This window comes from Salmo salar, chromosome 05 (assembly GCF_965601325.2).
Source record: "Salmo salar chromosome 05, fSalSal1, whole genome shotgun sequence".
NCBI lineage: Eukaryota > Metazoa > Chordata > Actinopteri > Salmoniformes > Salmonidae > Salmo > Salmo salar.
Genome location: NC_138295.1, coordinates 75,465,468 through 75,492,273, shown reverse-complemented (window position 1 = coordinate 75,492,273; position 26,806 = coordinate 75,465,468). Strand labels below are relative to the sequence as shown.

At 45.8% G+C, this 26,806-nt stretch overlaps 2 protein-coding genes and 1 long non-coding RNA gene across 8 annotated transcripts in view; all 3 read left to right on the top strand.

The window, feature by feature from the left end:
* Window positions 1–1,122, top strand: part of LOC106575022 (carbonic anhydrase 14) — a 36,240-nt gene extending 35,118 nt beyond the window's left edge. For all 4 annotated transcript variants that reach the window (XM_045718860.2, XM_045718862.2, XM_045718859.2 and 1 more), the window contains one exon: window positions 266–1,122. In XM_045718860.2, coding sequence (XP_045574816.1) covers window positions 266–362 — 97 coding nt within the window. In that variant the 3' untranslated portion in view covers window positions 363–1,122. The remainder of the gene's footprint in view (window positions 1–265) is intronic.
* A 3,566-nt stretch (window positions 1,123–4,688) lies between these two features.
* On the top strand, window positions 4,689–5,733 carry LOC123743166 (cortexin domain containing 2). The gene has a single exon (XM_045718858.2). It carries the CDS (start codon window positions 5,034–5,036, stop codon window positions 5,223–5,225), a length of 192 nt encoding a protein of 63 aa, XP_045574814.1. The 5' UTR covers window positions 4,689–5,033; the 3' UTR covers window positions 5,226–5,733.
* Window positions 5,734–7,874: 2,141 nt separating this feature from the next.
* Window positions 7,875–26,008, top strand: LOC106574986 (histone-lysine N-methyltransferase SETDB1-B). 3 transcript variants are annotated; one of them, XR_006769977.2, is made up of 25 exons: window positions 7,875–7,988; window positions 9,022–9,225; window positions 9,549–9,718; window positions 10,122–10,165; window positions 11,855–11,960; window positions 12,116–12,289; window positions 12,787–12,991; window positions 15,222–15,295; window positions 15,455–15,645; window positions 15,774–15,903; window positions 16,103–16,256; window positions 16,383–16,526; window positions 16,702–17,032; window positions 17,167–17,428; window positions 17,950–18,040; window positions 18,211–18,327; window positions 18,530–18,699; window positions 22,140–22,397; window positions 22,554–22,715; window positions 23,242–23,408; window positions 23,647–23,666; window positions 23,834–23,958; window positions 24,289–24,542; window positions 25,236–25,324; window positions 25,520–26,008. It is a non-coding gene; the product is annotated as a histone-lysine N-methyltransferase SETDB1-B (long non-coding RNA). The 3 variants fall into 3 exon arrangements; XR_006769976.2 differs by having other exon boundaries at window positions 23,834–23,973; XR_006769978.2 differs by lacking the exon at window positions 7,875–7,988 and adding an exon at window positions 8,576–8,711 and having other exon boundaries at window positions 23,834–23,973.
* Window positions 26,009–26,806: the final 798 nt, after the last annotated feature.

The following is a 26,806-nucleotide window of genomic DNA, read 5'->3' as shown; positions in this document are numbered from 1 at the left end:
CTGTCTGTCTGTCTGTCTGTCTGTCTGTCTGTCTGTCTGTCTGTCTGTCTGTCTGTCTGTCTGTCTGTCTGTCTGTCTGTCTGTCTGTCTTCACAATACCTTTATCCATTGTTGTCATTTAGTGTATCACTCTGCTGGATGGTTGAGTAAACTGCTACAAAATACAGTGAAAACAGGGAGAGTATGACATACAGCAGGATCAATGAGCTTTTATGCCATGTAGTTCCATTGATGAGTCAGACTTCCTGTGCCCTCTGACATGTAGGACTAAGGAGCCAGGGAAGGAGCTGAAACAGGACGTGGCCCTCAACACGACCTCTGAACCAGGAAAAAAAGAAGATCCTGTCCCCTCCTCAGTCTGAGACCAATCAGAGACCTCCATAAACGACCCCCCCCCAACCACACTCCACCCTCCCTGTCAAAGGGCATGGATGAGTGCCTCTATGGCTCTGGTCCAGAGGAGGCTGGTCGGAGGAGCTATGGGAGGACAGGCTCATTATAATGGCTGTAATGGAATAATAGAACGGTATCAAACACATCAAACATATGGAAACCACACGTTTGACTACGTTCCATTTATTCCATTCTAGCCGTTACAATGAGCCTGTAGCTCCTCCCACAAGCCTCCTCTGCTCTGGTCCATGTGTCTGTCTGCATGGCCTTTTGGGTGAATGCATGGTCTGTTATGGTCTACCTGTATGCATGGTACTCTTTTCCATCCACGTTCTGCCCTTCCTGTCCTAACTTCAGGGCCTCATGGGTACAGCTGGACTGCGTTCAGGATGACATCATCACTTGCAACTGCCATGCGAGACACACCTCCAAAAGAGAGGAAGGAATAGTAGAAACATGTCACACAATTTGGAATTGAAGACTGTATAGTCCAAACCATGTGATTCTGAAATCAGCCCTGCACATTCCTTGCCAGTGGAAGGCGTGTGTGTGTGTGTGTGTGTGTGTGTGTGTGTGTGTGTGTGTGTTGTTGATGAGTGTGTGAGGGTGCAAGGGGAGGATTGTTGGTGTCTGGGTTGTGTATCTTGTGGTGTGTGTGTATAAGTGTGTGTTGCTTGTCTGAATTCAGCTGTAAATACATTAAGCATCAAAATAAAGGAGTTGAATGACGATGTTGCTTCGGTCAGTGTGATGTTCACACTGGTGTAGTACACATGATGAACACTAGATGCTGCTGTAGGACAAGTGGTGTAGTACACATGATGAACACTAGATGCTGCTGTAGGACAAGTGGTGTAGTACACATGATGAACACTAGATGCTGCTGTAGGACAAGTGGTGTAGTACACATGATGAACACTAGATGCTGCTGTAGGACAAGTGGTGTAGTACACATGATGAACACTAGACACTGCTGTAGGACAAGTGGTGTAGAACACATGATGCACACTAGACACTGCTGTAGGACAAGTGGTGTAGAACACATGATGCACACTAGACACTGCTGTAGGACAAGTGGTGTAGTACAGATGATGATCACTAGACACCGCTGTAGGACAGGTAGTGTAGAACACATGATGAACACTAGACACTGCTGTAGAACAAGTGGTGTAGTACACATGATGAACACTAGACACTGTTGTAGGACAAGTGGTGTAGAACACATGATGAACACTAGACACTGCTGTAGGACAAGTGGTGTAGTACACATGATGAACACTAGACACTGCTGTAGGACAAGTGGTGTAGAACACATGATGAACACTAGACACCGCTGTAGGACAAGTGGGGTAGTACACATGATGAACACTAGACACTACTGTAGGACAAGTGGTGTAGTACACATGATGAACACTAGACACTACTGTAGGACAAGTGTTGTAGAACACATGATGAACACTAGACACTGCTGTAGGACAAGTGGTGTAGTACACATGATGAACACTAGACACCGCTGTAGGACAAGTGGGGTAGAACACATGATGAACACTAGACACTGCTGTAGGACAAGTGGTGTAGTACACATGATGAACACTAGACACTGCTGTAGGACAAGTGGTGTAGTACACATGATGAACACTAGACACTGCTGTAGGACAAGTGAGGTAGTACACATGATGAACACTAGACACCGCTGTAGGACAAGTGGTAGTAGAACACATGATGAACACTAGACACTGCTGTAGGACAAGTGGTGTAGTACACATGATGAACACTAGACACTGCTGTAGGACAAGTGGTGTAGTACACATGATGAACACTAGACACCGCTGTAGGACAAGTGGTGTAGAACACATGATGAACACTAGACACCGCTGTAGGACAAGTAGTGTAGTACACATGATGAACACTAGACACTGCTGTAGGACAAGTGTTGTAGTACACATGATGAACACTAGACACCGCTGTAGGACAAGTATGGTAGTACACATGATGAACACTAGACACTGCTGTAGGACAAGTGGTGTAGTACACATGATGAATACTAGACACTGCTGTAGGACAAGTAGTGTAGTACACATGATGAACGCTAGACACTGCTGTAGGACAAGTAGTGTAGTACACATGATGAACACTAGACACTGCTGTAGGACAAGTGGTGTAGAACACATGATGCACACTAGACACTGCTGTAGGACAAGTGGTGTAGAACACATGATGCACACTAAACAGTGCTGTAGGACAAGTGGTGTAGTACACAACACATCCTGGGGTGGCAGGTAGCCTAGTGGCTAGAGCGTTGGGCTAGTAACCAAAAGGTTGCTGGATCAAATCCCCAACCTAACAAAGTAAAAATCTGATGTTTGGCCCCAAAACAAGGCAGTTAACTCACTGTTCCCTGGTAGGCTGTTGTTGTAAATAAGAATTTGTTCTTAACTGACTTGCCTAGTTAAATAAAGGTTCAAACTAAAACATGATGAAGACTAGGTAGAGGAAAAGAGCTGATAGACCCAAGATGCCCTAGTTTCTACTTCCCTATGTACACACATATAAACAAAGATGTGCCATTATAATATACTTTAACCGATTATGCAGCAGAGGCTCTGAACTTGCTGCAACTTCATTAAGTGATATCAATCCATCTATCATCCATTGATTCACTTCTTTACATGTGGTCTGTGTTACTTAATTGGAAAAGAAACAAAATCCAACTCTGCCTTGATTGGGTTGTATCCATTTCCATCCCTTCCTACTTTATCAGTGGTCAGAGAAACACAGAGATCTATGGCCAAGGATCAGTTACCTCTCCCCTCGTCCCCTCCTCCTCTCCTCCTCCTCTCTCGTTCACAGCCTGGGGGTGAAATCGGATGGAATGCTGGAGGAGTTGGAGTAGGGCAGATAGGATTACTCCTTCCTTCTCAGGTTGGTCAGTAGTATCACTCTGGTGGGATTGTACCTGGATGTTCCTTACATCTTACGCTCTTCTGTGTGACATCCAGTCTGTGTGACATCATTAGTGGTCTGAACATGAATATGACATGAGAATTATTCCCCTACTCCTTCATTTTCTCTCTCTCTCTCCGTCCCTCTCTTCACCTCTCCTGGACGCCACTCCCAACCCCCCTGGGGATGGACAAACAGATGGACGTACTCAGTCACACTTGGCACCTGTGTCCCATGAATAGTTAAAGAGGGGTTTGGTGACGATCAGGCCATAACTGAGATTAGAACAACCAGCAGGACTCAGTCCAGGCAACAGGCAGGGCTCTGGACCTCCCCAGGAGGCAACAACAACCAGCAGGAGGGGCAGGAGGCAGGACTAGGGGTACAGCACGTGGAATGATGCCTACCCTGTGGAGGAAACGTAGACTTGGAAACGTAGACTTGGGTGGAAGGGAGAAACAAAGCAAACAACTGTCAATCTGTGGTTAAACAAACCCATGACTGTACATTAGACCTCTGCGCCTATGGGTTCGTCCATAGGGATGTATACGTATATACAGTAAGGAGAGGAGACATTGTAGCTGTGTTGTGTGTTAGTGTTTTGCTGAGGTGTTTAAACACTGTAATGCACATTCACCTTCCTATAGATATACCATTGCCTGACACAGGTGTGAGTACACGTGTCCTCTGCATGCTGAAGCCCATAGAATAGCTGGCCTACAGTAGAGTGGATTGGGTTGGGTGGTAGGGACATTGGGGGATAAAGTAGGGGCCATTGAGTAGGACTCCTAGCAGAGAGAGAGAGAGAGAGAGAGAGAGAGAGAGAGAGAGAGAGAGAGAGAGAGAGAGGCCATAGAATATAGAATTTAGACTTAGTTTGACAACAAAACAATCAAAATGAAAGAAAAGCTGATCAGGACAAAATAAAGGTAGAGGAATTGAAAAAGGATATGATGCCTTGGTGGCAATTCAGTTGAGACGGTGGTGGAAACTGATCCTGACCAAAAAGATGCAGATTGCCTCGTGTACTCTGATGCCACTAGAGAGACACACACAAGTGGAGAGTACATCAACCCTATGCAAATAAGAGAGAGAGAGAGAGAGAGAGAGGAGAGGAGAGAGAGAGAGAGAGAGAGAGAGAGAGGGGAGAGGAGACAGAGAGCAGAGAGAGAACAGAGAGAGAGAGAGAGAGAGAGAGCAGAGAGAGGGGAGAGGAGAGAGAGAACAGAGAGAGAGAGAGCAGAGAGAGAGAGAGAAATAGAGAGAGAGGGGGGAGAGGAGAGAGAGAGCAGAGAGAGAGAGTGCAGAGAGAGAACGAGAGAGAGAGGGGGCTGGACCCTGAGCAGTATGGTCCAGAGGGAAAGGCATTGAAGCGAGAGGAGATTCACACAACTTAACTTAAACTGAACAGGAAAACAGATCCTAACACGACGTAGATAGAGAGAAGACTAAAGAGACGTCTTCTAGAGAAGCATAGACAGCATGAAGACCCTTCATTAGAACAAGCTACGATTCTAGGTTGTTAGAACAAGTAGATAGACACAAAAGCAAGGACGGACGAGAGAGAGAGAGAGAGAGTTTGGATTGCAGTGTTGTCCAACACCAAGCAGCAAAGGACACTTTAAAAAAAAGTTTTCTACCTATATTTTTTTTTACCTTTGTCAGTCTGCATCAGTCTCATTTGGATACGATAAGTCATGGACCCTCCTCTCCTGCCGGTGGCCAGGATGGAGGTGGACGTGGACCTGGGCTTTGCCCTCTTCTTTGTCTTCCTACTCTGTTCCTTCCTGCTGTTCACCATAGTGCGCTGTGCCCAGATGGTCCTGAACCCCTACAGCGCCATCTCTGTCGCCGCATACCAGAATACGGAGGAACAAACTGAGGAGTGACCTCACTCCATACTGGGCAGGAAATAATGTGAGCATTGTGGAAGAACCCTAGCCCGACTGTGGCTAGTGTGCTGAAGGTGGGAAGTTTGGTTTCGTAGTTAAACTTGTGGGAATCAAGAGGAGCAGAAAGCACATGAAGGGAGTGGGACTTAAACGTTTGGAGAATTCATCAGTCCACAGATCTGGAGATGAACATCACACACCATGATAACCTGGAAAACAGGAGCAAATGGGACCATGAGGATTTCAAATTGTTACAGTACAGTTTGTTTAGGCAATGTGCTTTTGGGAAAGTCTACAGTTGTCAGCATGTCATGGACCAGAGTCAGATAAACGTAGGAATGACCACCATTTTAGTTTTTGTATTCCTAATCAGCCACTGTCATATTCACATCTGCTTTCCATTAAAACAAACAGGCTATGCCATGAGAGAAAATGACATGACAATAAAAAGCATAGTTAAATGTCTGTTTCATTTGTGATGTTTTTACAATATGCAGTCTAGGTTATAATAATAATAATTGATTACATTTCTATAGCGCTTTCCATAGAGTCTCAAAGCACTTGAAGAGCAAAAAACTAATTAGCAATATAATATAATATCATGACAGGTCAAGCAATAGAGGCCAAGTCTTTGAAAGCTGCAACTTCTGAAGATGGAAAGGGTCAATTCATGGCTTGAGTATAGGGAGCTGGTCAGAGGATGGTCAATGATTTCATGTCATTTTGAATAAACATAATGCACCTTAATTGCCAATAATTAGTGAGAGTTAAGAGTAAGGGATGAGGTAATGGGAAGAACACAACCATTGAAGAAGGAGCCAACATGTATTCCAGTCTGACTGTAAGCAGAGCATTGGTGGAGGGAAAGTGGTCCAGTTTATTTCTTTTCGGGAGGTATGATGATGCGATAGCGTAAGAATTGCGCTGTTAAGATCAGAGATTTGTTTCCTGGGTATACACCTTCGTTCGAGGTGTACATACCTATGTCTCCTGATTACAAACCAAGTAATATTACTTCTAGATCTTCATGCACTCTTGAGAATCTTGATGATCTCTAAATGGAGTCAGACAGCAGTGGTGAGCACTCTGAGGTTGAGCCAGTCCAGGATTACCTGCAGCGACAGAGCGGGCGCTTCGAGTCACGCGGCCCGGGGCTCAACCTGTGGTGTGCTTTGTTCTACGGAGCAGGGTACCGCTAAAAGGGGTGATCAGTGGGGTAGTGTTGAGTGTAGAGGTGGATCAAATGAACAGGAATATTCCTAGTGTTTGTGACGCCCGCTGTTTGGTGAGACGTAGACCTGGTGGTAATGGAGAGACTGACAATACCCTGTCAGTTTTGTTGAGCTTTGACACAGAGTTTCTACCTCATAAGGTCTGGTTAGGTTATATTTGATATTCTGCGAGGGCCTGTTTCGAACCCACTTTGGTGCTTTAAGTGCCAAAGATTCGGACACATTGCAGCAGTGTGCAGAAGGGAGATCCCACGATGTGAAAAATGTGCAGGAGGGTAGTCAGAGGGAGTGTACAGTTGGCATAGAGAAACCACTGTCTGTCAATTGTGGGGATTCCCATGCAGCTGTGGATCCGAAGTGCCCTGTGAAAGGGAGCCAGGTTGAGATTGCCAGAGTTCAAGTGGGTCAGAAAGTTTCCCATGCTGAGGCAGTGAAGAGAGTAGAGGATAGCCCAATAGCGAGTGAGTCGACTGGGAGGCCACCAGTGAGTAGGCCTGAAGAGAGAGAGCAAGAGAAGATGAGTTTTAGAAAGGTTGGATTTATTGCGTAATATGGTGGTGATCAACTGCACTGATAGAGTGGAAAACCCAACACCTCTTTGGCCGCCTTTCCTTCCAGTTCTCTGCTGCCAGTGACTGGAACGAATTGCAAAAATCGCTGAAGCTGGAGACTTATATTTCCCTCACTAACTTTAAACATCAGTTATCTGAGCAGCTAACTGATCGCTGCAGCTGTACGCAGCCCATTGGTAAATAGACCACCCAATCTACCTACCTCATCCCCATATTATTTTTATTTACTTTTCTGCTCTTTTGCACACCTGTATCACTACTTGCACATCATCATCTGCTCATCTATCACTCCAGTGTTAATCTGCTAAATTGTAATTACTTCGCTACTATGGCCTATTTATTGCGTTACCTCCTCACACAATTTGCACACACTGTATATATACTTTCTTTTTTTCTATTGTATTATTGACTGTATGTTTGTTTATTCCATGTGTAACTCTGTGTTGTTGTTTGTGTCGCACTGCTTTGCTTTATCTTGGCCAGGTCGCAGTTGTAAATAAGAACTTGATCTCAACTAGCTTACCTGGTTAAATAATGGTGAAATATATATATTTATATTTAAAATCACAAAAGATAGATAGTAGTTGGAGCAGCAGAGAAATATTTGCGTGTCAGAGATTTTAGTGTAGAAGATCTACAGGAAGTTTTGAGAGAAGGGTTCCATCTGACCAGACTGACAGCCTGCTGTAGGATCGTTTAGGGCCAAAGTAGTGGGATGGGCTGATGGTTTTTGGGAATAGTGTATAGTAGGGTTTGATGGTGCAAAATACATTTTATCCCATTCCCCTTTTTTGATCAAAATGTGCAATCCGCATTCCGACCTGCTAAGGGCAGCAATTCGCAACACAGCGTCTAGTCTGCCGGAAAGCCACAGGAAGAAGAAGTTGTATGCGGGGTATAATGAGTGGTCTGTAGTTTTCTAGCTGAATGACTGGATAAATGGACAATAATGATGGGTGAGTTCATTAACTTACAATAAAAATTGTCTCGATTCATAAACAGTGTTTAGTTGCAGATGCATTATACGGGGAGCAGATATAGATTTAGAGAAGGCAACTACAAAAGACTGAACTGCTTGTTAGCATAGCTAGCTAGTCTGCTTCCCCAGCACAGTAACGTTAGCTTGCTAGCGAGGTAACTTTCAGAGTTGGCAAGATTGCTTGAATAAACTCAACTTGTCCGATAAATGAAGATCCACTGTGATTATGTGCACAAAATCACTTACTTTAAAAATTGCATTCCCCCAGGAATTTTATTTAAAGCTACTAGAGTACAATATTTCTGACCGCTAAACGTGTCTTCTCCGCGCACCGCTGTGTGCTAACCTTTTGCCGATGTGACGTTTGGTAGTTGTAGTTTAAATTGTTCACTAAGTGTCTTCCCCCCCCCCCCCCCTATGTTAGTATGGTATACAAATGGTGTAAAAGGTTTTTGATTGCAATGGCTTTCTTTCCAAATAACGAGTTTCAAATGTTTATTTGGATCTTCTAAGATTAGTTAAATACGTTTCTTTTAGAATCTTCAAGACTACAACTACCACGAGCACTGTCGATGTCCCTGCACAATGGTCCCTCATTTCAAAACAATGCGACGATCACATGAAATTGAAAACACTTCCAATGCATGACCTTTGTTACAATATAAACTACCTAGGGTGATATTTTAAACAGATTGTACAGGTGAGTTTTAGTTCCAACGTGTTTAATCGGCCCTGAAACTAAAACAAGGTTCAGAATACCGTGTAGTTGGCTAGCTAGCTAGTTAGCTAACACTAGCTTGATCAGTAATAATGTAATCTTAACAAAGTCTATAAAATCTCTCTCGCTTTCTTTGCCTCATCTTCACACCGTTTCCTCTCTCTGCCTCCTCCCCTTCTACGCTACTCCCGTTGCTTTCTTACTCTCCCTCCCTGTATGTCTCAACCCCGGTCTCTCCATCGTTCTCTCTGCCTGGCCCCGTTCCATTTCTCTCACTCCTGTCTCCCCCCAGGATGGAGGTGGAGGGCTGGGACTCTGGTCTGGAGGAGGAGCTGGGTGTGTCTCTGGAGGAGCTGAGTAAGTGGATTGAGGAGGAGGTGGAGAGGAGCGAGGCAGTCCGCCAGAGGAAGGCCCAGCTGGCTGAGCTCAAAGAATGGGTGGAGCAGAAAGAGAAGGAAGAGGAGGTGGTGGACAAACTCTTCAACAATGCCAACCAGTGAGTGTGTGTGTGGGGATGATGTTTTGTTTCTTTCTTTCTCAGGTCCATAGTAGAGTGGAAGACTTTAGGGTGTGTGTGTGTGTGTGTGTGTGTGTGTGTGTGTGTGTGTGTGTGTGTGTGTGTGTGTGTGTGTGTGTGTGTGTGTGTGTGTGTGTGTGTGTGTGTGTGTGTGTGTGTTGTGTGTGTGTGTGTGTGTGTGTGTGTGTGTGTGTGTGTTGTGGTCAGGTCTATAGAAGAATGTGAGGCCCGGCTTACTGTAAAATAGGAATGGTGTGTGTGTTAACGTCTGTGTGATTCTCTCCATTGTGTGTGTGTTTCAGGTCCATAGTGGAGTGTGAGGCTCTGGTGAAGTCCACCTACAGTAAAATGGGTCTGGTCTACAAGGAGAGCTCTTCAGAGGATGAGGGGGGAGTGGGAGGGGTTCAGTCCTCTGATGTCATAGAAATTGACGATGATGATGACGATGATGATGTCATCGCTGTGGGCTTACGTACGTACTGACACTTACTCCCAGTGAGCTAAACAATATGTTTACCAAAGAGAACCTGTCCAGAGGGGCAGCTCCAGGATAAGACAGTACTTTTACTGTTGTTTTATTTCTTTACTTACCTATACACACACACACACACACACACACACACACACACACACACACACACACACACACACACACACACACACATACACACACACACACACACACACACACACACACACACACACACCTTTTTTTCGCACTATTGGTTAGAGCCTGTAAGTAAGCATTTCACTGTAAGGTCTACACCTGGTGTATTCGGCGCATGTGACAAATAAACTTTGATTTGATTTGAAGACACAGGAGTGAATGTCTAACCTGGTTTCTTTTCTCTCTTTTCTGACCTCTTTCCTCTCAGTGGTTCCACCCAAGAAACCTGGGATACCTATTCAGGATGCAATGGTGAGAACAAATAATTAGTCACACACACACACTCGTGTTAATTGAATGTGTATTAATTGACCCTGTTATCTGCAGCTTTCCAGTGTTCCTCCCAGCCAGTGTTGAAGCTTGTCTCTCTCCCTCCCTTCGCTGTCTCTCTCTCTCCCTTCGCTGTCTCTCTCTCTCCCTTCGCTGTCTCTCTCTCTCCCTTCGCTGTCTCTCTCTCTCCCTTCGCTGTCTCTCTCTCTCCCTTCGCTGTCTCTCTCTCTCCCTTCGCTGTCTCTCTCTCTCCCTTCGCTGTCTCTCTCTCTCCCTTCGCTGTCTCTCTCTCTCCCTTCGCTGTCTCTCTCTCTCCCTTCGCTGTCTCTCTCTCTCCCTTCGCTGTCTCTCTCTCTCTCTCCCTTCGCTGTCTCTCTCTCTCTCTCCCTTCGCTGTCTCTCTCTCTCCCTCCCTTCGCTGTCTCTCTCTCTCCCTCCCTTCGCTCTCCCTTCACTGTCTCTCTCTCTCCCTTCGCTGTCTCTCTCTCTCCCTCCCTTCGCTGTCTCTCTCTCTCCCTCCCTTCGCTGTCTCTCTCTCTCCCTCCCTTCGCTGTCTCTCTCTCTCCCTCCCTTCGCTGTCTCTCTCTCTCCCTCCCTTCGCTGTCTCTCTCTCTCCCTCCCTTCGCTGTCTCTCTCTCTCCCTCCCTTCGCTGTCTCTCTCTCTCCCTCCCTTCGCTGTCTCTCTCTCTCCCTCCCTTCGCTGTCTCTCTCTCTCCCTCCCTTCGCTGTCTCTCTCTCTCCCTCCCTTCGCTGTCTCTCTCTCTCTCCCTCCCTTCGCTGTCTCTCTCTCTCCCTCCCTTCGCTGTCTCTCTCTCTCCCTTTGCTGTCTCTCTCTCTCTCCCTTTGCTGTCTCTCTCTCTCTCCCTTTGCTGTCTCTCTCTCTCTCCCTTTGCTGTCTCTCTCTCTCTCCCTTTGCTGTCTCTCTCTCTCTCCCTTTGCTGTCTCTCTCTCTCTCTCCCTTTGCTGTCTCTCTCTCTCTCCCTTTGCTGTCTCTCTCTCTCTCCCTTTGCTGTCTCTCTCTCTCTCCCTTTGCTGTCTCTCTCTCTCTCCCTTTGCTGTCTCTCTCTCTCTCCCTTTGCTGTCTCTCTCTCTCTCCCTTTGCTGTCTCTCTCTCTCTCCCTTTGCTGTCTCTCTCTCTCTCCCTTTGCTGTCTCTCTCTCTCTCCCTTTGCTGTCTCTCTCTCTCTCCCTTTGCTGTCTCTCTCTCTCTCCCTTCGCTGTCTCTCTCTCTCCTGCTCCCTCCGTCTCTCTCTCTCTCTCTCCCGCCCTGGCTCTCTCTCTTCCACATACAAACAAACAACACAAACAAACAAACAAACAAACACCTGGTTGTAGTTAAAATTCAGAAAGAAGTTTGAACAATATCCGTATGTATGTGTTAATTGTGTTTGAACAATATCCATATGTATGTGTTAATTGTGTTTGAACAATATCCATATGTATGTGTTAATTGTGTTTGAACAATATCCATATGTATGTGTTAATTGTGTTTGAACAATATCCATATGTATGTGTTAATTGTGTTTGAACAATATCCATATGTATGTGTTAATTGTGTTTGAACAATATCCATATGTATGTGTTAATTGTGTTTGAACAATATCCATATGTATGTGTTAATTGTGTTTGAACAATATCCATATGTATGTGTTAATTGTTTGTGTGTGTGGTAGTTTAAGGAGGCGTCGGCAGCTCTCCAGCGTTCCTCCCAGCAGGTGTTGAAGCTGGCCCAGACAGTCAACAAGAACTCTTCTTCTGGGCCTGCTATACAACAGCCAGGTAATGGCACCAATGTGCAATTCTATATGTCTGTGATTGATGTATACCTCCGGGTTACTAGGTGGCGTTCTCTCTTCAGTGTTGCCCATGATGGCAGTGTCTTTGTGTGTGTACATACTGCACAAACGTTCACGTGCGTTTTGTATTTTGTGTAGGGGGCCCAGTGCCCATGCCAGCGGTGTTTGTGTCCCAGGCCACGCCCAGGAACACACCCACCCAGCCTAACCCCTCCCTGAAAGATGATGAAATCAGACTGGAGATGAGTCTTCTGGGAAAGAAGCGCACCAAGACCTGGCACAGCGGAATGCTCATCGCCATCAACCCTGTCGGTGAGACACACACACACACACCTCTCCACACACACACACACACACACACACACACACACCTCTCCACACACACACACGCACACACACACACACCTCTCCACACACAGACACACACACTGATGCACATGGTGAAGTTTGACATTGAATGTGTGTGTTTGTAGGTAATGGTTACAGTAAGTACAAGGTGAAGTTTGACATTGAATGTGTGTGTTTGTAGGTAACGGTTACAGTAAGTACATGGTGAAGTTTGACATTGAATGTGTGTGTTTGTAGGTAATGGTTACAGTAAGTACAAGGTGAAGTTTGACATTGAATGTGTGTGTTTGTAGGTAATGGTTACAGTAAGTACAAGGTGAAGTTTGACATTGAATGTGTGTGTTTGTAGGTAATGGTTACAGTAAGCACAAGGTGAAGTTTGACATTGAATGTGTGTGTTTGTAGGTAACGGTTACAGTAAGTACAAGGTGAAGTTTGACATTGAATGTGTGTGTTTGTAGGTAACGGTTACAGTAAGTACAAGGTGAAGTTTGAGAACAAGGGGAAGAGTCTACTGTCTGGGAACCACATAGCGTTTCACTATCACCCCACTCTGGAGAGGCTATACGTGGGAGCCAGGGTGGTCGCCAAGTACAAGGACGGCAACCAGGTCTGGCTCTACGCTGGCATCGTGGCAGAGATGCCCAACAACAAGAACCGCATGAGGTGAGAAGCTGTGTGTGTGTGAGCATGTTTCAGATATCCTCTGTGTTTGGTGAAGGGTTGTGAAGCTGTTTCAGATATCCTCTGTGTGTTTGGTGAAGGGTTGTGAAGCTGTTTCAGATATCCTCTGTGTGTTTGGTGAAGGGTTGTGAAGGTGTTTCAGATATCCTCTGTGTGTTTGGTGAAGGGTTGTGAAGCTGTTTCAGATATCCTCTGTGTTTGGTGAAGGGCTGTGAAGCTGTTTCAGATATCCTCTGTGTGTTTGGTGAAGGGTTGTGAAGCTGTTTCAGATATCCTCTGTGTTTGGTGAAGGGCTGTGAAGCTGTTTCAGATATCCTCTGTGTGTTTGGTGAAGGGTTGTGAAGCTGTTTCAGATATCCTCTGTGTGTTTGGTGAAGGGTTGTGAAGCTGTTTCAGATATCCTCTGTGTGTTTGGTGAAGGGTTGTGAAGCTGTTTCAGATATCCTCTGTGTGTTTGGTGAAGGGTTGTGAAGCTGTTTCAGATATCCTCTGTGTGTTTGGTGAAGGGTTGTGAAGCTGTTTCAGATATCCTCTGTGTGTTTGGTGAAGGGTTGTGAAGCTGTTTCAGATATCCTCTGTGTTTGGTGAAGGGTTGTGAAGCTGTTTCAGATATCCTCTGTGTTTGGTGAAGGGCTGTGAAGCTGTTTCAGATATCCTCTGTGTGTTTGGTGAAGGGTTGTGAAGCTGTTTCAGATATCCTCTGTGTGTTTGGTGAAGGGTTGTGAAGCTGTTTCAGATATCCTCTGTGTGTTTGGTGAAGGGTTGTGAAGCTGTTTCAGATATCCTCTGTGTGTTTGGTGAAGGGTTGTGAAGCTGTTTCAGATATCCTCTGTGTTTGGTGAAGGGTTGTGAAGCTGTTTCAGATATCGTCTGTGTGTTTGGTGAAGGGTTGTGAAGCTGTTTCAGATATCCTCTGTGTGTTTGGTGAAGGGTTGTGAAGCTGTTTCAGATATCCTCTGTGTGTTTGGTGAAGGGCTGTGAAGCTGTTTCAGATATCCTCTGTGTGTTTGGTGAAGGGTTGTGAAGCTGTTTCAGATATCCTCTGTGTGTTTGGTGAAGGGTTGTGAAGCTGTTTCAGATATCCTCTGTGTTTGGTGAAGGGCTGTGAAGCTGTTTCAGATATCCTCTGTGTTTGGTGAAGGGTTGTGAAGCTGTTTCAGATATCCTCTGTGTGTTTGGTGAAGGGTTGTGAAGCTGTTTCAGATATCCTCTGTGTGTTTGGTGAAGGGCTGTGAAGCTGTTTCAGATATCCTCTGTGTGTTTGGTGAAGGGTTGTGAAGCTGTTTCAGATATCCTCTGTGTGTTTGGTGAAGGGTTGTGAAGCTGTTTCAAATATCCTCTGTGTGTTTGGTGAAGGGTTGTGAAGCTGTTTCAGATATCCTCTGTGTGTTTGGTGAAGGGTTGTGAAGCTGTTTCAAATATCCTCTGTGTGTTTGGTGAAGGGTTGTGAAGCTGTTTCAGATATCCTCTGTGTGTTTGGTGAAGGGTTGTGAAGCTGTTTCAGATATCCTCTGTGTGTTTGGTGAAGGGTTGTGAAGCTGTTTCAAATATCCTCTGTGTGTTTGGTGAAGGGTTGTGAAGCTGTTTCAGATATCCTCTGTGTGTTTGGTGAAGGGTTGTGAAGCTGTTTCAGATATCCTCTGTGTGTTTGGTGAAGGGTTGTGAAGCTGTTTCAGATATCCTCTGTGTGTTTGGTGAAGGGTTGTGAAGCTGTTTCAGATATCCTCTGTGTGTTTGGTGAAGGGCTGTGAAGCTGTTTCAGATATCCTCTGTGTGTTTGGTGAAGGGTTGTGAAGCTGTTTCAGATATCCTCTGTGTGTTTGGTGTAGGGTTGTGAAGCTGTTTCAGATATCCTCTGTGTGTTTGGTGAAGGGTTGTGAAGCTGTTTCAGATATCCTCTGTGTGTTTGGTGAAGGGTTGTGAAGCTGTTTCAGATATCCTCTGTGTGTTTGGTGAAGGGTTGTGAAGCTGTTTCAGATATCCTCTGTGTGTTTGGTGAAGGGTTGTGAAGCTGTTTCAGATATCCTCTGTGTGTTTGGTGAAGGGTTGTGAAGCTGTTTCAGATATCCTCTGTGTGTTTGGTGAAGGGTTGTGAAGCTGTTTCAGATATCCTCTGTGTGTTTGGTGAAGGGTTGTGAAGCTGTTTCAGATATCCTCTGTGTGTTTGGTGAAGGGTTGTGAAGCTGTTTCAACCGTTGTCTGTGTGTTTCAGGTTCCTGATCTTCTTTGACGACGGTTATGCCTCCTACGTGACCCTGCCTGAGCTCTACCCTGTCTGCAGACCAAGTAAGAACCCTCCTTTCTGTCTTCATGTCCTCTCTTTCCTTTCATAATGCTCTCTCTTCTCCTATCAATCTGGTTTTGGGATGTGACCTCAGCTTACCCTCTTCACATCTTCTCTCACCATCTCTCCTCTGCCTCTCCCCATCATATTTTCTCCCCCAGTGAAGCGTACATGGGAGGACATAGAGGATGCATCGTGTAAAGACTTCATAGAGGAGTATATAACGTCATACCCCAACAGGCCCATGGTGCTGCTGAAGGCAGGCCAGGTCATCAAGACAGAGTGGGAGGGGACGTGGTGGAGGAGCAGAGTGGAGGAGGTGGACGGCAGCCTCGTCAAGATCCTCTTCCTGGTATGATGACATCATCACTGGGATTTGATTACCAGCAAACTTTATTTATAGTCTGATTTAACGTGACGGTCGCAGCATATGTTATAAACAGGGATAGTTTAGTTTCTGGTTTGTTTTTTCTCCTTCAGGATGACAAGCGTAGTGAGTGGATCTATCGTGGTTCAACTAGGCTGGAGCCCATGTTCAACCTGAAGACCAACTGTGCCAACACCCAGGAGAAGAAGATGGCTGGCCAGCAGAGGACGCGCCCCAGCATGGGTAACACTCACTCTAGTCAATCAATCAATGAATATATGAACAAACAAACCAATCACTTAACCAATCAATCCATCTTTAATAACCCAGTGGGACCACATATTATACTGTACACGACGGAACCTTGACTTGTCCTTCATTGGATAACTCTAATCTCTACTTCATTGTGATGTCGGTAACCACTTTCTCTCTCTCTCTGTAGGAGCATTGAGGACCAAGGGCCCCGTGGTCCAGTATCACAGTGGGGGGAACACCACAACCCCCAGCGGGACCCCCACTAAATCCCCCCATCCCCTCTCCCCACCCTCCTCCATCCCTCCTACACCCTCCCAGCTCAATCAGCCTGCACGAACAGAGTGAGTATCACACACACACACAGTGTAAATCTTGTGACATTCCTTGAAAATGGACATTCTCTCTCCCCTCTCGCTGCTACATTTCCCCCTTTTCCCCCTGATCCCGCCCCCCCCCCCCCCCAACAGTCCTAAGTATCAGATGGCTAAGAAGAGTACTTCTCCATACATTCCCACGCCAGGAGGCTCTCGCACTGGATTGGCCAGTAATAGCCACACCCCTAAAGCCATGCAGCCCCAACCTTCAACTGGTTCTCCCGGGAACTCATCCAGGTGAGAGAGAGGACAGGAAATGTATGATCATAAAATAATCATTAAATCTGCATTAATTAGTTCCCTTCTCCTACTGCTATTGAACATAATCTCTTACTAAAGAGCCACACTCACAAATATGCAGTTTTATAGGAATCTATTCGTAACTCTACTTCACTCTCGCACCCCCCTCCAGAATGTATGTCCTTCAGACTGGCAACATCCAGACTCTCACGTCCCTACAGCCTATCCAACACCAGCAGCAGTCTCTGCCCCCTCCTCCCCAAGCCCCTCCCACCGCACCTGCAGTGACCCCATACACCATCAGTAACGACCGGATTCCCCACGAGCCCTCGTACCGCGCCCCCACAGACCGCATCTTCTACCTGCCTCACACCTGCCAGCCTGCTTGTCTCAACCGTATCCGGCCCTCCAGACCAGATATGCACCGGGGCAGGAACCCCCTGCTCACCCCTCTACTGTACGAGTTCAGACGCATGACGGGGCGACGGAGAGTCAACCGCAAGGTAAAGACAGAAAAATAGTTTTGAGAAGTATTTTATCTTTGAGGAAGCAGGATTTGGATTATTATAGGGGGGACAGATTTTAGTATTAAGTATCTTTCACCCCCCCCTCTCTCTCTCCCCAACCCCCCCGTTAGATGTCGTTCCATGTGATCTACAAGTCTCCTTGTGGGCTGTGTCTGCGCAGCATGGCGGAGATCCAGCGCTACCTGTTCCAGACGCGCTGTGACTTCATCTTCCTGGAGATGTTCTGCTTGGACCCCTATGTCCTGGTCGACCGGCGCTTCCAGCCCCAGAAGCCTTACTACTACATTCGAGACATCACCAACGGCCGCGAGGACATTCCCCTGTCCTGCGTCAACGAGATCGACATCACACCGCCCCCCGACGTGGCCTACAGTGAGGAGAGGGATTTCTCAATCAGTATATAGGCCTTGAGTTACTATAGAGGCCTCAATCAAACGATTACCCATCAGAGCACTAGGTCTTCCTGTATAGTACGGGCCAATGGGGGTGCACTAGCTACACAACACGTAAGGAAAGGGGGATTCCTAGTCAGTTGTACAACTCAAATGTGTCTTCTGCATTTAACCCAACCCCTCTGAATCAGAGAGGTGTGGGGGGGCTGCTTTAATCGGACATTCCACGTCTTCAGTGCCCGGGGAACAGTGGGTTAACTGCCTTGCTCAGGGGCAGAACGGCAGAGTTTTACCTTGTCAGCTCAGGGATTCGATCTAGCAACCTTTCGGTTACTTGCCCAACACTCTAACCACTAGGCTACCTGGAATAGGGAGTCACTTGATACTCAGTTGAGATGAAGTCATAGAACTGGAACATTGGGATGAGTGGGATTAGTTCTAATTCTCTGGTGAAGAATTCCTGAAGACGTCAGTGACTGATGGATGTCTATGTGTTCCCAGGTAAGGAGCGTATCCCTGAAGACGGAGTGTTCATCAACACCAGTCCAGACTTCCTGGTGGGCTGTGACTGTACCGACGGCTGCAGGGACAAGTCAGTACTATGACTCTTGACCTTCTGACCTTCCTGTGACCCCCCTCATCTGGGCTCTGTCTTCTGCATGGCTTCCACTACATAGATTTCACCTGTCCAATTGTTAAATCAGGGATTAACTCATTTAGTCAATTGAAAGTGTTGACATGGGGATTGTGTGTGTTGTGCAGGTCCAAGTGTTCGTGTCACCAGCTGACCCTGCAGGCCACCGCCTGTACCCCTGGTGCACAGATCAACCACACGGCTGGATACACACAAAAGAGACTGGAGGAGTGTTTGCCCACCGGGTGAGAGACGCACACAGACAACACACACACAGACAGCAAACACAGACAACACACACAGACAACACACACACAGACAGCAAACACAGACAACACACACAGACAACACACACACAGACAACACACACACAGACAACACACACAGACACAAACACAGACATCCCTCTTACTAATCTCTCCCCCTCTCCGTCCTTCCCTCTCTCAGGATTTATGAGTGTAATAAGCGTTGTAAGTGCTGCAGTCAGATGTGTACTAACCGTCTGGTGCAGCACGGTCTGCAGGTGAGGCTGCAGCTCTTTAAGACCCAGAACAAAGGCTGGGGCATCCGCTGTCTGGACGACGTGGCCAAGGGATCCTTCGTCTGTATCTACGCCGGTACGTCACTAGGTGGTGTGGTGGGGGAGGAGACAGAACAGTGTTACACATGGATAACAGAATGTACCGCTATTCACATTGCATTACATGTAGGAAGTGGACTTGTCATAAGCATTCATAACAGCACATGGCTCCTTGTCAGTGTATGTAATTGTTTAAATGCCTACAGATGAATGCAGAATGAATACTAACGTAGAAAGTCTTGCCCTATTTCCTTTACTTCACTTCTTTTCTCTCTCTTTCTCCTCCCCTCACAATTCAATTCAGGGCTTTAATGACATGGGAAACATGTTTACATTGCCAAAGCAAGTGAAATAGATAATAAACAAAAGTAAAATCAACAATTAACAGTAAACATTACAGTTTCAGAGGATTAGAGACATTTGAAATATCATATTATGGCTATCTACAGTGTTATAACTGTATAATGTAAATATGGCTTGTATTTACAATGTTTGTTTTTCACTGGATGCCCTTTTCTTGTGGCAGCAGGTCACAAATCTTTCTGCTGTGGTGTCTCACTGTGGTATTTCACCTAATAGATACGGGAGTTTATCCACATTTGATTTGTTTTCAAATACTTTGTGGGTCTGTATAATCTGAGGGAAATATGTGTCTCTCTATGGTCATACATTTGGCAAGAGGTTAGGAAGTGCAGCTCAGTGTGCACATAGCATGTCTTCTCTTGAGAGTCAGGTCTGCCTATGGTGCCCTCTCTCAATAGCAAGGCTATGCTCACTGATTCTGTTCATAGTCAAAGCTTTCCTTCATTTTGGTCAGTCACAGTGGTCAGGTATTCTGCCACTGTGTACTCTCTGTTTAGGACCAAATAGCATTCTAGTTTGCTGTTTTTTTGTTAATTATTTCTAATGTGTCAAGTAATTATCTTTTTGTTTTCTCGTGATTTGGTTGGGTCTAATTGTGTTGTTGTCCTTGGGGTTTGTGAACAGAGCCCCGAAAACCAGCTTTCTTAGGGGACTCTTGTCTAAGTTAATCTCCCTGAAGGTGATGGCTTTGTTATGGAAGGTTTGGGAATCGCTTCCTTTTAGCTGGTTGTTGAATTTAATGGCTCTTTTCTGGATTTTGATCATTAGCGGGTATCGGCATAATTTCGCTTCTGCATGCATTATTTGGATGAGTCTCAATTTGGTGTTTGTCCCATTTTGTGAATTCTTGGTAGGTGAGCGGACCCCAGACCTCACAACCATAAAGAGCAATGGGTTCTATAACTGATTCAAGTATTTTTAGACAGGTCCTAATTAGTATGTTACATTTGATGTTCCTTTTGATGGCATAGAAGGTCCTTCTTGCCTTGTCTCTCAGATCGTTCACAGCTTTGTGGAAGTTACCTGTGGTGCTGATGTTTAGGCCGAGGTATGTATTGTTTTTTTGTGTGCTAGAGCTACAGTGTCTAGGAGGAATTTGTCTTTGTGGTCCTGGCATCTGGACTTTTTTTGGAACAGCATTTTTATATTAGTGAGATTTACTGTCAGGGCCCAGGTCAGATTGTAGTAGGGTGAGGCCGGATGCTGCAGACTGCCCTCGCCAATTCGTTGATATATATGTTGAAGAGGGTGGGGCTCAAGCTGCATTCCTGTCTCACCCCACAGCCCCGTGGAAATAAATGTGTGTGTGTATTTTTTGCCAATATTAACTGTACACTTGTTTGTGTACATGGATTTTATAATGAATGTTTTTTTTCTTCCCCCCAACACTGCTTGCCATCAATTTGTATAGCAGACCTTCATGCCAAATTGAGTCAAAAGCTTTTTTGAAATCAACAAAGCATGAGTTTTGGTTGGGGTGTGCAGGGTGAATATGTGGTCTGTCGCACAGTAATGTGGTAAAAAGCCTATTTGACGTTTGCTCAGTACATTGTTTTTATTGAAGAAATGTACGAGTCTGCTGTCAATGATATTGCCGAGGATTTTCACAAGGTTGCTGTTGACGCGTATCCCACAATAGTTATTGGGGTAAAATTTGTCTCCACTTTTGTGGATTGAGGTACTGAGTCCATGGTTCCAAATATTGGGGAAGATGCCAGAGCTAAGGATGATGTTAAAGAGTTTAAGTATTGCCAATTGGAATTTGTTGTCTGTATATTTTATCATTTCATTGAGGATACCATCAACACCACAGTCCTTTTTGGGTTGGAGGGATTGTATTTGGTGCTGTAGTTCATTCAATGTAATTGGAGAATCCATTGAGTTCTGGTAGTCTTTAAAAGCTGATTCTAAGATTTGTGATTGATCATGTATGTGTTTTTGCTGTTTGTTCTTTGTTATAGGGCCGAAAAGATTGCAGAAGTGGTTTATCCATTCATCTCTGTTTTAGATAGATTACTCTTCGTGTTGTTGTTTGTTTAGTGTGTTCCAGTTTACCCAGAAGTGGTTAGATGCTATGGATTCTTCAATTACATTGATCTGATTTCTGACGTGCTGTTCCTTTCTCTGTATTGTTTTAGTGATTCACCAACGTGAAGGCGTAGACTCAGGTTTTCTAGGTCTCTATGTTTTTGGTTGGATAGGTTTCTCCATTTCTTTCTTAGGTTTTTGCGTTCTTCATCAAACCGTTTGTCATTGCTTTGAATTTTCTTTGGTTGTCTGCTTGAGACTTCTTTCTACAGATGTTTTTTCTACTGCCAAGGGATGAGCTGTAGGTGTATCTACCATAGGAGTCTCTTCGAAGCCTACCACTGACTATGTACAGACCCAGCATGCGTCAGAGCTGCAGGAGTTGGGACCCATTTTGTTGGTTGATTTGTCATAGTTGTGTCTAGGGGGTGATTTGTGGGAGGATATACTGTCACCTCCAGGTAGGTGTTTGTCCCCCTGTGTGCTGAGAGTGTCAGGTTCCTGTCCAGTTCTGGCATTTAGGTCACCACAGACTAGTACATGTCCCTGGGCCTGGGAATGGTTGATCTCCCCCTCTAGGATGGAGAAGCTGTCATCGTTAAAGTATGAGGATTCTATTGGGGGGATATAGGTAGCACACATGAGGACATTTTTCTCTGTTGGGATAATTTCCTTATTCATTTCTGGCCAGGTGTAAATTGTTCCTCTTTTGACTGATTTAATAGAGTGCATTAGCTCAGCGATAGTAACCTAGAGGGCAACCAGCGGGTTTGTCTCCTCTATACCATTTTTCTTGACGATTACAATGTCTGTATTTCCACATTATTTGTAGTCTGGGTTCCTGTTCTTTAGACCAAAGGCAGATGACCTCAGACCTTGTATATTCCAGGATGAGATAGTAAAACCTTTGTGTTCCATGGTGTCTAGTGTTGTTTTCGTGTGGTTTTGTCTCTCTCTCCTCTTCTCTCTCCCTCCCTCTCTTCTCTCTCCCTCCCTCTCTTCTCTCTCACTCTCTTCTCTCTCTCCTCCCTCTATTCTGTCTCCCTCTCCTCTCTCTCACTCTCTCCTCCCTCTCTCCTCTCCCAGGTAAGATTCTGACAGATGACTTTGCTGACAAGGAGGGTCTGGAGATGGGTGATGAGTACTTTGCTAACCTGGACCACATAGAGAGTGTGGAGAACTTCAAGGAAGGGTATGAGAGTGAGGCCCACTGTTCAGACAGTGACGGGAGCGGGGTGGACATGTCCAGGCTGAAGAACCCCCCCTCGTCCTCCCTGGCTTTGCAGAACAAGAGCCTTCCCAAACCCCCCCAGAGAACCAATGCTGCCAACCCCGCTGGCAAAGGTGAGGGGTCACAGTTTAGTAGTCTAGAAAGAGTCTGGCTTTTACTTTTGACCAGAGCCAAAGTAGTACACTATATCGGGATTATGGTGCCATTTAGGACTCACCTAGTCTGAAATGACACCCTTTGCCGTTTTACGACTTCCTTCTCTCATTCAGCGCGGGGTGCTGGTGGCGACTCCTCTAAGGATGGGGATAGTGATGAAGAGTCGAACAACGACAAAAGTTCAGACGACACGTTTGTGAAGGACCCCTACTACAGCTCCAGCTCTGTGTGGAGGAGCTACACCACCCGTCGCCAGGCCAAGGGCGTTAAGGAAGGTGTGTGTGCACTTAACTGAACCCTCAGTTGTAATGCTGGGACTGCAGTAGGAAGTTGTGTTGAAGGCCCAGTGCAGTCAAAAATGTGATATATATATTTCCACACTGAGGTTGGTGTAAGAGCTATTTGAAAAGACCGCCTGCAATGTCAGCCTGTTGTGGTGGGATGGAGTTTTGTCCTGCCTGATGACATCACCAGGTGGTAAATGAGTTAATAAGAAAGTGTTCCAAACATCTCTCTAATAACAGCTAGTTATCTGTTTCCCACTTGCCAGGATCAACTGGGGATCCTTAATAAATACACACATACTCCCAGACAGTCCTAGCAAGGTTCATGCTTGAGAAATTTCCATTTTCTAGAAACTTTTATTCAATTTTTTACTATTTTAATTGAAAACAATCACAGTAAGATACTTAATTGTTACCCAGATATATTTGATATTGAGAAAAACAGCTTCATTGAACCTTTTTACATGTAGCAGCGTGATGTAAAATGCTATTTATTTGATCTGTCCCCCCCATCCAGGGAGCCAGGACAGTAAGGATGGTGTGTCAGTGGGGGGAAAGGAGGACAGGAAGCCGCCCCCCATGCCAGAGGAGAGTGGGAAGAGTAAAGTAGCGTCCTGGCTCACCAACCAACCCTCTACCTCCCAGGCCACCGTTAAGATGGAGGGACTGAAGATAGAGAAGAAGGTGAGGGAGAGGGAGGGGGGAGAGTAGTCCATATCCATCTTAGCTATTTTGTGTAGATCCGCTTACATATATTAGGAGAATTCGATCAGCCTCGATCTCTTGCTTTCATCTCCTGGTGTTCTGATTGGACACCCTCTCATGTAATGATTGATTCCTTCTCATGTTTATTAATGAGTGATTTGTGTTCCGGTGCTCTGGTTGGATATTGATACACCTTCTCCTGTTATCTCTGTTCCAGGAGCCCGGAGACCAGAAAAGGTACGTAATGAATGATTATGAAATGGAATTTCAACCTATTTAACTCTGGCTTGGCCCTTTTAGGCCTGTGTTGCACAATATCAATGTACTTGGTAAAATGTGCCATATGAATAACATTCGATAACGTTGAGTGAGTCTGTAAGTGTGTGTTTTTGCGCCCTCTGCAGTCAACAATCAGTGAAGACGGAGGGAGGGAAGAGACAGGATGTGATGACGCTGTCGGACAGTGATGACGTCCAGACCATCAGCTCTGGATCTGATGACAACAAGGAGAGAGAGAAACGCACACAGGGTGAAGATGGGGGAGGTAGGGAGAGGAGAGGATGGGGGAAAAGAGGAAGGCAGAAGGGAAATGCACACGGGGAGAAGGGAAGGCGGAGGAAAACATGCACCAGTTTAGGAGGAAATTGGAGGGAGAAGGAGGAGAGGTAGGGGTTGAGGGGGCAGGGGGGAGGGGAAAACACATGCAAGGTGAGGAGAGAGGGAAGTTGGGGCTGTGGGTTCATAGACCTCTGTGCTTTATCAGGTATTGCCAGACCCGTTCATGTGGTGCTTCTCCCTGAATTGACCCTTTCTCTTCTCCCCTTCATCCTCTCCTCCATCTCCTTGCCTCCTGTCTCAGGTGCGGTGAAGAGGCAGGTGGCTGTGAAGTCCACACGAGGCATTGCTCTGAAGAACTCCCATGGCCTGATGGTGAAGACTGGAGGGGCTGGGATAGGGCCAGGGGGAGGCCCGGGGGGGCACGGAGGGGCACAGGGTAAGGGTGGGGACGGGGGAGACAGTGGACCTAAAAACACACGGCTGTTCTTCGATGGCGAGGAGTCCTGCTACATCATCGACGCCAAGCTGGAGGGCAACCTGGGACGCTACCTCAACGTGAGTGTAATATGTGTGTGTCACTTTCTTTTAGCCGGTAATAGCTGGCTTTTGTCTGATTAAAAAATAAATGCATAAAAAGCCTTTAAATAAAATTACCGCCGGCCAATAGAAAAAATCCCAGTGCGAAGTTTTTGCCTTTTCATCGATGGAAATACAGTTGACTGGTCATGCTTATCGGTTTATAGGGACATTTTGCATAATTTAGTGGAATGTAATTGGCTCGTATGTACAGTATATTAGTTATGCATCTTATTTATCACACGCGTACAGCATACAGATACAGAGTCTTTTAGTGGAAAATCTGTCAGATAGCGGAAGAGCTGCTGCTGCAGCATCTTGTGCTGCTTTCAAGACACCTGGGAACTCGTAAAAATACAAGGTCAAATCATGACGTCCGTGAACTTCAGGTTGGAAAGTCGGAGCTCTAGAAACAGACCCGAGTTGGATGACCATTCATAACAATTTTTCCGAATTGGAGCTAGTTTTTTCTCCAGTTCCCATTTATCTTGAACTCACTGAAGTCGGAGATTTCCGAGTACCCAGTTGATTTGAACGCTGGCATCAAACAGAAACAGAAGGCATGTTTCATCAGCGCGCAGCATTTCAGTTTGCAATGGAGACAATATGCATTTTGACAAAGGGGAATGAAGCTCTCTCTCCTCTCTTCCCTCTCATCTCTCCCCCTTACAGCATAGCTGCAGTGCTAACCTGTTTGTCCAGAATGTGTTTGTAGACACACATGATCTGCGTTTCCCCTGGGTAGCCTTCTTCGCCAGCAAGTGAGTGTTCTGTATTAGACATGGTTACATAGACTTGGTAGAAGCCTGTTACTCTGATAAAGAAACATGTATTATTTGAAACGTGGTTTTGTGCTGAGCACTTGTGAATGTTGACCACTGAGTCATCCACTAACGTGTGTGTGTGTGTGTGTGTGTGTGTGTGTGTGTGTGTGTGTGTGTGTGTGGCGCGTGCAGGCGTATCCGGGCGGGGACAGAGTTAACGTGGGACTATAACTACGAGGTTGGCAGTGTGGAGGGGAAGGAGCTACTGTGCTGCTGTGGCTCAACAGAGTGCAGAGGAAGACTGCTATAAGAGACCACCCTCTATACCTCCATCTCATCCCTCAATTTCTTCATCTTATCTCGGAGTGCAGAGGGAGTTCTGCTGGAAGAGACCTCTCTAACTCCGTCTCCTCTCTGAGTGTAGAAGATGCCTGCTGTAAGGACACTATGTTAACCTCCCTTACTATGTCATTAGAGAAGATGGGACACCTGCACCAACGAGTCTGTCCACGTTTCTCTCTTGTTCCTCCCCCTCTCTTTTTTCTGAATTGTTTGTCTGCCTATTGCTGACATTGTAATTCTTTACTGTTTTGTCTGTATGCCCAGTTGTATTTGACTGTCTGTGAATTCAGACCAAACTGTGCTCTTCTCACAACTGAATAAAATCCTGTTTTCCACACATTCCACATAGTTTTTAATTATGTTTTATACAGAAGGATTTCAGTGTACTGCAGGCCTAGATATCATTTGGGCTCATTACAGCTGTAGTAGTGTTTCCCTCAGGAAAGCAGGAAGCCACTTTCATGGACACTGGAGTAGCCTGTTAGTGATGTTGGACTCAGTGTCTGTAGATGAGCCCCTGTGGACGTGTCTTCATACATGTCCACTGAGCAAAAATATAAACACAACAATTTCAAAGATTCTACTGTTACAGTTCATATAAGAATCAGTCAATTGAAATAAATTCATTAGGCCATAATGAATGATTTCACATCACTGGGAATACAGATGTCCATCTGTTGGTCACAGATACCTAAAAAACAAAAGGTATAGGTGTGGATCAGAAAACCAGTCAGTATCTGGTGTGACCACCATTTGCCTCATGTAGCGCGACACATCTCCTTCGCATAGAGTTGATCAGGCTGTTGATTATGGCCTGTGGAATGTTGTCCTACTCCTCTTCAATGGCTGTGTGAAGTTGCTGGATATTAGTGGGAACTGGAACACGCTGTCGATCCAGAGCATCCCAAACATGCTCAATGGGTGACATATCTGGTGGGTATGCAGGCCATGGTAGAACTGGGACATTTTCAGCTGCCGGGAATTGTGCACAAATCCTTCCGATATGGGACTGTGCATTATCATGCTGAAACATGACGTGATGGCAGCAGATGAATGGCACGACAGTGGGCCTCAGGATCTCATCACTGTATCGCCGTGGATTCAAATTGCAATCGATAAAATGCAATTGTGTTTGTT

What these genes read in the sequence shown, in the direction of transcription:
- LOC123743166 (XM_045718858.2), top strand. Translation starts at nt 5,034, where the DNA reads ATGGACCCTCCTCTCCTGCCGGTGGCCAGGATGGAGGTGGACGTGGAC.